The 12,533-nt window shown below is 41.8% G+C and overlaps 1 protein-coding gene across 1 annotated transcript; it reads right to left on the bottom strand.

Moving 5' to 3' along the window:
• Positions 1-2,108: 2,108 nt before the first annotated feature.
• On the bottom strand, positions 2,109-11,531 carry PDE6G (phosphodiesterase 6G). The gene is made up of 4 exons (XM_069063935.1): positions 11,426-11,531; positions 5,232-5,402; positions 4,180-4,220; positions 2,109-3,319 (listed from the first exon to the last, which is right to left on the bottom strand). The coding sequence occupies exons 2-4, from the start codon at positions 5,375-5,377 to the stop codon at positions 3,243-3,245; spliced, it is 264 nt and encodes an 87-aa protein (XP_068920036.1). The 5' UTR covers positions 5,378-5,402; positions 11,426-11,531; the 3' UTR covers positions 2,109-3,242.
• Between the last annotated feature and the right edge of the window lie 1,002 nt (positions 11,532-12,533).

Here is a 12,533-nt window from a genome sequence, read left to right as displayed (position 1 = left end):
ATAGGTCTTCCTCACTCCTAATCCAGGACGCTACCCACTGTGCCACCTACTTGACTATATAGACAACAAAACACTAGACAAAACTAAAACACAATATACAATGGAGACAGACCCAGATAATACAGTAAGAAGGCTTTGGGGGGCGTGGGGAGGGTGGAATGGGGAGTAGGCAGGATACTGATACTGTATCTTCTGCTTAATTTATGGTTTCTACCTGCCTCTGTTTCCTGGTGGCCCAATACACATGGTACTTTGGTCCTCCCCATTTACATCCCCTCCCCCCCCAAACACATACACCACTTCTAACAAGCCAGCTAAGATTTCACTTGCCTCAGTGCTATCCCTTACCCCTATCCTAGGCTTCTGGATATCTGGGTGTTTCCTTTTCATATCACCAATCTTACCTGGAAGCACCTTGGGTGATGTTTGCATAAGCACCGGTTCTGAATGTATACACCATTAATACACCAGGACCAAGCTTCCTGGGCCCCTTTCACAATACTTGGTCCCACTTGATCCAGATAAGATCCCTATAAAAACCCATTCCACTTCCCCACATTGGGCCCCTATCTCCATCCAAGACACCAGCAGACTGCCCTGTGTGTTCATCCTCTTGGAAGGCCCCTGTACTGTTCAGTATCCTGCCTACTCCCCATTCCACCCTCCCCACACCCCCCAAAGCCTTCTTACTGCATTTTCTGGGTCTGTCTCCATTGTCTATTGTGTTTTTAGTTTTGTCTAGTGGTTTCCCTGACCAACCAGCTTTCCTCAGAAATATGAACCATAAGCCAAGGCTGCCGCTAGCCTTTGGGTAGCCACACCTATTTCCAAATTTTTTTATTTAGGGAATATGGAGAGCAAGGGTTAAATGGTGAATCATGTGCCTCATTGACTGGGTCCCATTTCTCCCCAACACCAAGGCTGTGACTAGGTGCACCTTATGCTTTTCCCCCAATAACATAAAAGATAAGGGAAATTACTACCTTTCCCTATAAAAGATTTTGGCATTCCAAACCGTCCTATATTAAGGATTGGACCTTGTAGTCCAATCCTTTTATTTTACACTAGAGGAAGCTGAGGCCTAGGTAGGTTAAGTGACTTTCCCAGGAACACCCATATAGTAATCATTAGAGATAATGGAAGAGAGTCCTCTTTCTCCAGAGCCTAAAGTTGCCAAGTTGCCTAAAGCTAAACTTTGTAACAACACAGTTCAGTCCTGTCCAACACTTTGTGACCTCATCTGGGGTCAAATAAAAATAAAAATAAAAGATACTGGAGTAGTTTACCATTTCCTTCTCCAGCTCATTTTACAGATGAGGAAACTGAGGCAAACAGGGTAAAGTGATTTGCCCAGGTTCACAATCTGGTTGTTGGTATCTAAGACTGGATTTGAACTCATGAAAATGAGTCTTCCTGATTCCGAGTCTGGTGCTCGATCGACTGCACTTAGCTGCCCCCAAAATGAAACTTATTCCTACCAAATTAGACTTCCTTCCTATCTTCCCCAATGTTACTGATAGTGCTACTCTTCTAATTATTAACTAGGTTCAAAGCCTGAAAAAGTCTGAACCTTTCCTCTGCCTTATTATCTAATCACTAGATCACTAACTATCACTAGATGTTATTGAGTCTTTCAAAATATCTTATACTTCCATTCATTCATTCCTTTCCATTTTTAACTGATGCCACACTAGGTACTTAGTACCTGGACTACTGTAATAGCAACACAACTGGTCTTCCTATAGACATTTCTCCATTTCTGCCTCTAAAATTTCAGTTAGATTACGACTTGATTGATGGCAGGCAAGGCAAGTTCCATACTCTATTCAGAGCACCTAGCAGCCACTCTGTTGAATCTTTATTGATTTGATTTAATTTCTTTCTCTTTACAATCAAAGGCCCCTGTTTCCCTACTACCCCCACTCCCACCCCATAATCTTCCTGGGTCCAGATTGTCAGATTAGGCTCCTTCAACCAGGAAAAAAGCTATTAACTGGACCTTGCATGGATGGATCTTGCCTTGATAGTTATGACAGGCTTTCTCTATTGCTGTTGGGTTTTCTTTTGAATCTTAGTCTCCTATTATAAATGAACAATCCTTAGAAGTAACCAGAATAAATTACTTTATTTAAAAATAAAGAAACAAGGGTTAAAATTGTTGAAAAATAAGAAATTTCTTATAGAAAGTCAATTTTTTCCCTTCCTCTCCTGCTTCTCAGGACCTCAGAGACCTGAGGTGTCTCTGATCTGATCCAAGGGACAAATAACTCACAATGGAGTGGAAGAAGAGATTGGGAAAGTGGTCAATATCTCACTTTCCCTCTGAGCTAATTAGTCCCTCCTTCTTTCATTTGTCCAGAGGGATTATGACACTAAAAGTCAGTACCCTAAAAGATACTCAAATTACTTAGAGAAAATGAATGACAAAAGCATTTTTTAAGTGTTTGTCCTATGCCAAGCAGTGTGTTAAATGCTAGGTATACCAATACAAAAGCAAAGACAGTTCTTTCCCTCAAAGAGCTTATATTTTAATGGTGGAGACAATACACATAGCAGAGTGGGTTACAATGGGTGTATCAGCTGATTCTATCCCTGCCAGTGGGGCGATGCCCTCCCTAATTAAATTATATTACCATTCAGTCTTGGGTTCCCAGTTCCCAATGCCCAAGGAAGGGATACGATAAACTCTGAATTTCCAGAATGAATTCTCCCCATGAACTCTAAGAGAATGCTGAATATAAAGCTCAATCAATTCCCCCTACATGCTAAGTCTGTTATTGCCACAGGAAGGAGACAAGTCTGTTTCTCCATGGGAAGTTTCCTGAAGGGTAAGCAGGTTCCTTCCAGGCATAAAAATACACTCATAGGTCACTTAGGGTATAGGTTCATATTTACTGCTGCCCCCTCCTAGACCAAGCAGAATAGTCAGCTAAACAAGTCAATAAATGGAAAGGAGGTGAGGTGGCTGAATAAAATGTTGTTTCAACCTAAAGATCAACCTGCCCATGTCTCTGGCAGCCCTGAATTAGCCCTACGGTAAAGGCTCAGTTCTCTGGATTGCAAAGAGATCAAGCAGCCTTCTGAGGAGGAATTCTTCCCTAGACCTGATTTCTGAATGAAACTTCAGGAAAAGAATAGCAAAGTGGGGTTGTCACATGGAAAATTCTGGGATAAGGGAGCAAAGAATAAATAAGACTGGAAAGGTGAGGTTGTCTTCATAGGCCTGGAGTTGGAATGGTCAGCTAAATGATGCCATACTGGGCCAACTCATGCAGCTCCAAGTGGTTGAAGGCTTCCCAGGGACAGATGACAGTGATGTCTGGAAGAAAGAAGAAAAGAAAGAGGCCAAGTCTTTTAAGGCCAGGGGTCTCACCACTTCCCCCAGCTACAAAACTAATTCTCTTCTCCCTGCTGTTCCCTTATCACACACCAGCTCCTAAAGAGATTTTCTAAGGAAAAAAAAAGGCTACAGGGAATGAGCAAGATTTCCCCAAAAGATCAATACCAAAGCAAGTAGGTCAAAGTGAGCAGGGGCAGGAGGTGGGAACTGTTGAGAACTAGAGTAGTGGAATGGCAGGGCTTCCTGGGTGTCCTATTAGTGAATTCAGGGTCTCCTAGGGACAGAGAGCCTGATGAAGATTAAAGGAGGTGGGGAGGGAACAGGGTAAAAAGGCAGCCTTTCAGAACCTAATAAGGACCTTCTTTATTCAGCTCTATCTATCTATCTATCTATCTATCTATCTATCTATCTGTGTGTGTGCACATATAACTATTCAGTTTTTTATGTGTGTGTGTGTGTGTGTGTAGGTATGGATGTGTGGGTGTGTATGTGCATGTGCATTCGTGCGCGCACACACACACACACACACACACACACACACACACACACACACTTTTTTTTTTCAGCCTCTTTAAATTGCCTATGTTTATACCCCAACAAAAAGAATATTTTTAACTGGAAGTTGGAGAAAAGTCTACAGGGAATCCTCTCTGCCCCAGATAAACACCCCAGATTGGGAAAGCAGCCAGTAATACGTTGCTAAGAAGGTCATGTTATAAATTTGGATTGAGGGTTGTTGATAAATTTATACTGGGGCCAGGGCATAGAGAGGAAGGCAAAATTCGACTTCTGACTTCCTTCAGTTATTCTCTCTTGAATTGAGTAGAAGCGGCACATACCTGTTCCCAAGCCCTCCATTCCAGGAATGTCATCACCGAAACTGCAAGAAACAGAAGTGGAGATGGTCTCCAAGCCCTGTGATTCCCTTTCATACACATACAAACACATACACACAGGCGTGCACACATGCACACACATACTACGCATGCCACAAACATACACCCCCACCCCCATCCGTACACAATCACCTGCAGCTGTAGATTCATGCCAGGCTATTCTATTTCTAGCACTAGACATAGTCACAGTTTTTTTATCACAGCATGGGCTGATTAAGAATCCGGGACACATTTCCTGCCTTACTAGAGAGTGTGATGAACAGCAGGTTTTTGGGGGTACCAAGGCAATAAGAAAAACCTTTTTTCTTTTCTAAGTCTTCATGCCTTTAACTCTGTTCCTTGCCCCCTTAGAGTATTGTCTATGGTTACTCATCCCCTAGCACATGGCTTCCTGAGAAATCATGGAAAATAGTGCTCAAACAAGGAGGAAAAATCAGGTCAGGCCACAAAGCTCATGATTAGGGTTAGACCCAATTGGGCCCAAATTGAAAACAGTATCTGGGTCCTAGCATTCAAACAGGTGATTCCCATTTTCATCACTTTTTCAGCCCATCAGTGTGCCTAGGGATTTCCAAATTTCCACTTCTGAATAAGTTTCTCCCCTAAACAAAACTAAGGAAGAGGAAGCACATGGACTAGGGTAGAAGGTCCAAGCTTCTCTTGTCCCAAGGAAATGCTTTAAAGTAAAAAAGAAAATTGAAGGAGACAGAAGGGTCAGGAAAGCAAATTCCTCTTGAAGTAGAAGACGACATTTGGAAACAAATGTTCAGGTCAACAGATATGTAGGAAATGCCCCCATTTCCTTCTCTGGAATTTAGTCATCCCAGAAGTAAAAGAACCATCATGTCCTCTAAGAGATTCTGATAGTGAGACCAGCCTCAGACCCTTTCAGGTGGTTAGGAGAAGGTTCATGGAGGAAAGAGTCTGCCATGCTGGGAGTGGGGACAAGCACCCCTCCTCTCTTTCTCCCTACCCTCTTCTGTAGCTCTTCTTACCCTTGTACACCTTTCTTGGGGGGCTTGCTCTTGAACTGACGGGTTTGCCTCTGCTTGAATTTGGGTGGTCCTTTCCTAGGGGTAACTGGTCCTCCAACCACTCTGGTGGCTGATCTGATCTCAGGCTTGGGTGGCTCCAGGTTCATGATGGGGCTTTCAGTCTTTCAAACTCTAGAGGAAAGGAGAAAAGAATCAAACCTTCTTGCTTCCAGTTGAGGAAGAAATTTTCCTACTTTCTCTGTTATCCCCTCTTCCAGTGTGGTACAGAGGAAAAAGTTCTAGTTTGGGTGTCAAAGGACCTGAGTTCAAATCCTAGGTATGCCTCTGTGATTGCCTATGCCACTTAACACTTTAGGGATCCAGATCTCTTATTTGCAACTTCTCAAATCCCTTTTGGGTCTAAAACTATGATTCCCCCCTCTGGAGGTTTGGCGATGGTAGGCCCCAAACCATACCTGAAGGACTCTTCTAAATTAGGCCCTACCATATTCACACCCCAAGTGTCTAGGAAGACAGTTATCCTCTAAGTCCCCCAGGGCGGAGCAATCAACTGAACTCAAATGGTCAAATTAACTTAAGCATTTGTTAAATGCTTAGTATATGCTATAACCTGTGCTAAATTCTAGGGGTACAAAAACAGGCCTTACTCTCAAAGAACTCACAGTCTAATGGGAAGGAGACAACACGCAAACAAATATGTAATAAACAAGCTACAGGCAGGAAAAATGGACATAATCTCATTGGGAAGGCCCTAGCTTTATGGAAAGATTGGGAAAGGATTCTTGCAAAAGGTGAGAATTTAACTGAGATTTGAAAGAAGCCAGGAAAGTCAAGAGGCAGAGATGAAGAGGGAGAAAATTCCAGCCATGGAGGAACAGCCAGTGAAAATACATGGAGAGGAAGGGAAAGTCTTGTGTGAGGAACAGTAAGGAGGCCAGTGTGAATGGATTGTGACATATTCTGTCCAAGCACCACTTGGCAGATGGCATAGGGTGCTAAGGCACAGCCTCCCTTACTGATAAAGTTTGGGTTCTCCTATTTCATAGACTGACCTACTTTCTAGTCTTACACTCAGAGCCTTTCTCCACATTCCCAAAGCCCCAATGACCTTGGAACAAAGTAGGCTTAGCAGCCTCTAAGCTTATATTAGGAAGGAAAGACTAAGACTGCCTCCCAGGGTTGCCTTGAGAATGAAATGAGATCACAGATGTGAAAGTCCTTACGCAAAGCACACTATACACATGTGGGAGATTAACAGAAAGGAGGTTAGGATTGTCAGCATTAGTAGTCCAGACACCTGTGTTTTATCTAGTTCTGGCCCTGCTGATGATTTCACTGGGTGACCTTGGGCAAGTAACAAACTTTCTGAACCTGTTCCAAGTCTGTAAGATAAGGTTATTGTATTAGATGGTCTTAGAAGCTCCTTTTCAGCTTGATGAATTCTGAGATTTCCAGAATTACAGGCAGTGAAGTAAGAGTGTTATACCTAGTCAGGAAGATTTGCGTTTAAATTCTGCCTCTGATAACTTCATAGCTGTATGGTCAAGGACAAGTCATTTGTCCTCCCTGAACACTGGTTTCCTCATTTATAAAATATCAATACCTGCAGCAAATACCTAAAGCTCAAATGAGGTCATTTATTTGAAATTCTTTGAAAATTTTTAAGTGCTGTGTCCATTAGAATTATTATTATTGTGATTGAAAGGGGTGGGCATTTAAACAACATCCATTAAAACAGGGGTCCTCTCTCCCTATTCCTCTTAGAATCCATTGACAACTCAATTCAACCAACACTAAATTCCTAATGTGTATAAAACACTGTGTTAGAGGAAATGCAAAAGTGAGATGAGGTAATCTAGCAGGGATAATACACAAAGGTAACCAGAACAGGGTATCTAGGGGCCTAGAGGGACCCCTGGCTCACACTGACAAAGGAGCTCACAACTTTCTGAGTTGTGCTGACATACGGGCTCCCCCTCTTCTGGGATAGGAGGCTTTGTCCCTTGTTCCCTAAGATATTTTTGCTGATGTCTAAGCTATCCTCTTTCAAGTCAATGAATTCTAGGACATATAGCTCTCTAGGAGAACATACATCAAGAGGGACAGAGGATCCTAAAAGCCAGCAAAAGCCTCCAAAAACTCTGAGTAAGAGGGGGTAGAAAGGTCTGCATTCTCCCAAGTGGAAAAATAAGGGTGGACTGGGCATGTAGAGATAATGGCCAATTGAGGGAAAAATAGCAGAATGGGGGTGGGCCTGATCCACATTTCTCCCGACCCCATCCCAATTAAACACTGTTCTGAATCCCCATCTTTCCTCACCGCCCCCTTTCCTCCCCTAGTGCTGAACCTAGCAGATAGAAAAGGCTACAGAGGGTGACTTACCTACACTGAGCCAGAATTCAGGGGGCCATGGGAGGGAAATGGTAAAAGGATTTCGCAACTTTGTTGAACACTTCTTTATACCCTCTTCTGACTTTGCCCACAGGGTAACTCAGGACCCAGGCAATTTATTTTGTTCCTGAGTAATTGGATTATGACTCTCCTTGCTCTGACAGTTATTCCTAATGAGATTTCTAGTGACACTGCAAGGGATTAAAGAGAGGACAGAGAGAAAGGGCTACCCGTGTTGTGTTCAATCTGGAGATCTGGATGCTATGGGAATGGAATCAACACTACCATACCTGGAAAGGACATGTCAATCAGTTATCCTGTGCCTTCACTCACCATCCTCTCACTATCCCCTTAAATATGTTGTCTCTTATCAGAACATAAACATAAACTTCTTTTTATATTTGCATCACCAGCACCTAGTATATAGTTCATGGCATATAGTACGTATTTATTAAATGCTTTTTCCTTCGTGAAGCACCTGCAGAGTAGACATGTTTGAGCAGAATGTTGCAGATACTGGAGTAGGGTCATAACAAGGGCTGGAGGGATGAATGTGCTGTTTTCTTCTGACCAGAGAAAAGGTAATGGTTTCCTGCTTTGTCCCACTTTGTGAGAGCTGCTATTCATACAGATTTCGCAGTCTGCAAAGCACATTACATACATTATCTCACCTAAACCTCATAACAGCACTGTGAGGTATTACAGATATTATGCACATTTTACAGAAGAAAAAGTTGAGGTTACAGGACTTTTCTACCGACGGTATCAGAGGCAGAATTAGATCCCAGGTCTCTCCTGACTCTGAGTATAGCACTTTACCTACTACCCTATTATAACTCTAGGTCTTTACCCCCAATTCAATTCAACAAACTTATATTGCATGCCTCCTCTGTGCCAGGTGCTGGGATACAAAGACAAAAACAAAACTTATTTCTGCCCTTACATGTTACTAGAGGAATACAATATGTACACAAATCTAAATGTATATACAAAGATAATTTATGCATGAAGGAACAATTTTCCTAAGTGTTGATTGCTTGCAGGTCTTTTGAAAACTGCCTGGTCATAACCTTTGACCATTTATCTACTGAGATACGGCTGGAGTTCTCATGTGTTTGTATCAGTTCTTTACGTATCTTCTTCACCAGAGCCTTATCAGAGAAATTAGCTGCAAAGATTGTTGTTCACCAGTTGTTATCCTCCAAATTCTAACAAAGGCTATGCTTGTACAAAAACAACAACAACAAAAAACCCTTTTCAACTTTATATAATCAAATTTTCATTGGTATTATCTGTGATCCTTTCAATCCCTTGTTTGGACAAAAACCTCTCCCCATCCACAGGTGTAAAGCATCTCCTTCCTGCTCTTCCAATTTGTTTACTCTGTGACCCTTCAAATCTAGGTCATATATTCATTTGGAGCTTGTTATGACCTATCCTGCGAGGCTGGCCTCATTTCTGACAGACTGCTTTCCAGTTTTTCCAGAAGTTTGCCAAATAGAAGGGTCTTACCTCCAGGCTACTCACCCTGAACCAGGTGTTGTACTCCTTAAAAAAAATATAGAAGAATGGGGGGCACAGGGTACAACAGTGATTTTGAATAAGATAGAAAATTTAATTTTGATGAAGATTCTAGAAGCAGTGGTGAGTTTTATTTTTTTCTGTCTGGTTGTGAGAATCCCCTCCTTTCTCTTCTTACTGCAAGTACCATAGCTAAGTCATTTTTTTTTTCTCTAGACTAATGTAACAGATCCTTTACTGGTCACCCTCCCCGCTGGTTTATCCCTCCTCCACTCCATCTTCCACACATTGCTCATGTAGTTGTCCTAATGTATTGCTTTCATCACAACATTCTTTTACTCAGAAATCTTCAGTAGCTCCCTCTGGCCCCTAGCAAATGAAATATAAAAACTCTTGTTCTTGTATTCAAGGGCCTCTGCATAAGTTGGCTTCAACCTATTCTTTGAGGCTTATTTCACACTCTGTACACCCACCAAACTGGGCCACTCTGTCCCATAGTCTTGCCCTGTCCTCTCTCATCTCCATACCTATGTTCATGCTTTCCCCACTTCCACCCCCCCATCTCTACCTGTTCTATCCCCTTTCTTTCTTCAAGGTTCAGCTTACACATCACCTCTTCTACTAAGCTTTTCTCTGAATTCTCCTCTTACTCTAATTTTCCATAGCACTTTGTACCCTTTGCATTTATCCCATTCTGTCTTGTACCAGTTATTTTTGTATGTCTATTCCATTGTAAATTCCTTGAGAGCAGGATCTCTGTCTTATCCATCTTTGCAACTGAAGTCTCCTAGCATGGTGCCTAATCATTGGTTTATAATAAATGTTTGTTAAGTTGAATGGGCAAGAGCCCACTTTTATTTGACACCCATAAATACAGAGCATCCCTGTGTATCGTTCTTCTGTTCGGGTGCCTCTGGGTCTCTCTTATACACAACGGGCGATTTCATTTTTCAGTTTGGAAAGTAGAGCAGGGCAAGTGTTCATACTAATGGTGGAGCTACAAGCCGGCTTCCCTGTGCTCCACCCTGTGTTTATTCCAATGAACCAGGTTTCTGCTTCCCTACTCTGGCTGTATTTATTTCCCTCAATAAGGGCCTGTTGCTCCTTTTCACCTCTAAGCCTCCTTGGCCCCTTTCTCCACAATCTTACTACTGTTTCAATTGAGAACCACCTCCCCCACCTGCTCCTAAGCTTCTAATTATCTTCCAAGCTTTGTCAACAGATAATAATATCAGCTCTGTCTCAGTTGGAAGGCCTCTAGGGCAATTTAAGGAAAAGGTGAGAGCAAGGGATATAATTTTTCTTTTTTCTGGCATAGAATTCCTTTTAGGTGCCAGGCAGCTTGGAGGTCTTGAGACTAGAGGATAATTACATAATGTAATACCATGAGTTTAAATTTTGGAAATGCAGAGAAAATTTTATTTTATTTTTATTTTTTCTATTAATTTGTTTATTTCCTTTTAGTTTACAGGAATCAATTCCACAATTCCTTGAGTTTCACATTTTGTCCCCCTCCCTCCCTCCCTCCCCTCCCCTCCCCCCTCATGGCGGCTTATTGTCAAGTATAGGATCTGTAAATACTTTCACATTATACATTAGTCAGGTTATAAGGATGGATTGTACCAGCTGGAATGAAAAATGGTAAAGAGGACATAAAACCAAATAAGAGAAGGAAAAAGATCAGGTATTTTGCTTCCACCTGGATATAATCTTAGTTCAAAGAAAATTTTAAAAAGAAATTTCTTTAGCAAATTTCTGCTTGGGAACCCTCTAGAAAAATGCATGCTGGGTACCTGCCCTTAGTTTTCCCATTTCCAAAATAGGTATAATCCCTGCTTCTGAGACACTCTGCTGATTATTAATTTAAATAGCATCAGTCATTCTAATGAGCTGCAGAAATCACAGAATCATAAATTGTCAAGAAGTGGAAGGAATCTCAGAGATGCTTCCGTCCAATCGCCTTGTAGGTAGGTATCCAAGGCCTAGAGAGGTCAAGAGACTATTAAGTGATCAAAGCAAGAACAAAGCTCTCTGGATTCCGGCTACACTGCTCCTTCCAGGAGAAAGAACAGAGTAGTTCTGAAACTGTAGCAGTCATGGCTAGAGAGTCATTATTCACACACACACACACACAGGCACAGACAGACACACAAATTCCTTCCATCACACATTTTCATAGGGAAATCTGAACATTCAGATCCCCAGCATCTCATTAATGACTCTCCAAGAATGGGTTTAGGAACATTTGAGATGAAGGCTGAGACTAAATTCGTACTACTTACTGGAATTAATTTTGTTCCCTGATGATGGGATTGTCTCTCCCTTCTTTAAAGATTGACTTAAAGATGTTCTCCTGGTTCCTAGATAAATGTATTACAGATGATTAAGAATGACGTGTAAAATAAGTAGGGAGTGCAGGCAAGTTTGTGCATGCTTACGATCACAACAGATCCAGGAGTGTGACAGATGAGGGCAGCACTTGCCTATAAGGGATTTAAAGGCAGAAGGCAAGTGTGGTTTGGGGAATAAGCAAATAAGGAAAGGCATAATGTGTTGGTGTCTGAGTGAGAAGGCATGAATGATACTAGGATATTTTTTGGAACTGATGAACTGATTTACTTTTAATGATAAACTCATAAACAGAGGTACAACTAATCAAGCCAGTGCTGACGTAGGGACATAAAGTATTCTAGAAATGCCTTTCAATATATCACTATGCTCCTGGATTAAGTGCAAATGAAAGAAATTTTGTTTATACTCCTTAACTACCAGAACTGGGTTAGGTTTCTTCTATTTCTCTACTGTTCCAAGACTCCTTTTCTCCAGCTGGCACAGCAGACTCCTGGGAGATCTGAAAAGTGATATAGAAAGGTTTATTATCCAGAACCCCAGACTTGGTAATAACTACAAAAAAGGAACGGATGGTTTAGGGCCTTTCAAAAGGCCCTAGAATTATACTTCCCCTTCTCCATGATAGGGTCATTGATCTAAACTTGGAAAAAATCTCAAGAATGGCCATCTAGTCCAGACTCCTTGTTTTATAGCTGAAGAAACTGAAGACCAGAGAAGTTAGATGACTTGCCCAATGTCACATAGGGAGTATCAGAGGCAAAATTCGAACCCATGTCCTCCAACTCCAGAGCTAATGTTCTCTCCGTTGTACTACACTGCCTCTCCTCCTCATTCTACTTCCCTCCAAGCACTTATGCTTGTGATATCTAAGAATCTCGAGGTGATAAAGTATAAGCTAGTGCTTGTGATGGCACATCATGGAATGTACAAAGAGGTATTATTTTGTTTATATATCTCATAGGAATTGTATCCATTACTGAAATCTACTCTGATGTCCTTTCCAATTGTGAAGGTGGTGTCCCTGGCTCCTTGAAAGTT

The sequence above is a fragment of the Petaurus breviceps genome, unplaced genomic scaffold, assembly GCF_028583685.1.
Source record: "Petaurus breviceps papuanus isolate PSGF00001 unplaced genomic scaffold, PetGlider_PUasm1.0 90617, whole genome shotgun sequence".
Lineage (NCBI taxonomy): Eukaryota > Metazoa > Chordata > Mammalia > Diprotodontia > Petauridae > Petaurus > Petaurus breviceps.
This window is presented reverse-complemented; position numbering and strand designations above follow the sequence as displayed.

What these genes read in the sequence shown, in the direction of transcription:
- PDE6G (XM_069063935.1), bottom strand. Translation starts at nt 5,377, where the DNA reads ATGAACCTGGAGCCACCCAAGCCTGAGATCAGATCAGCCACCAGAGTG. An exon ending in CCCAAGAAAGGTGTACAAGG is followed by an intron (nt 4,221 to 5,231) that starts GTAAGAAGAGCT and finishes TGTTTCTTGCAG; the next exon opens with TTTCGGTGATGACATTCCTG. An exon ending in AATGGAGGGCTTGGGAACAG is followed by an intron (nt 3,320 to 4,179) that starts GTATGTGCCGCT and finishes TCTTTCTTCCAG; the next exon opens with ACATCACTGTCATCTGTCCC.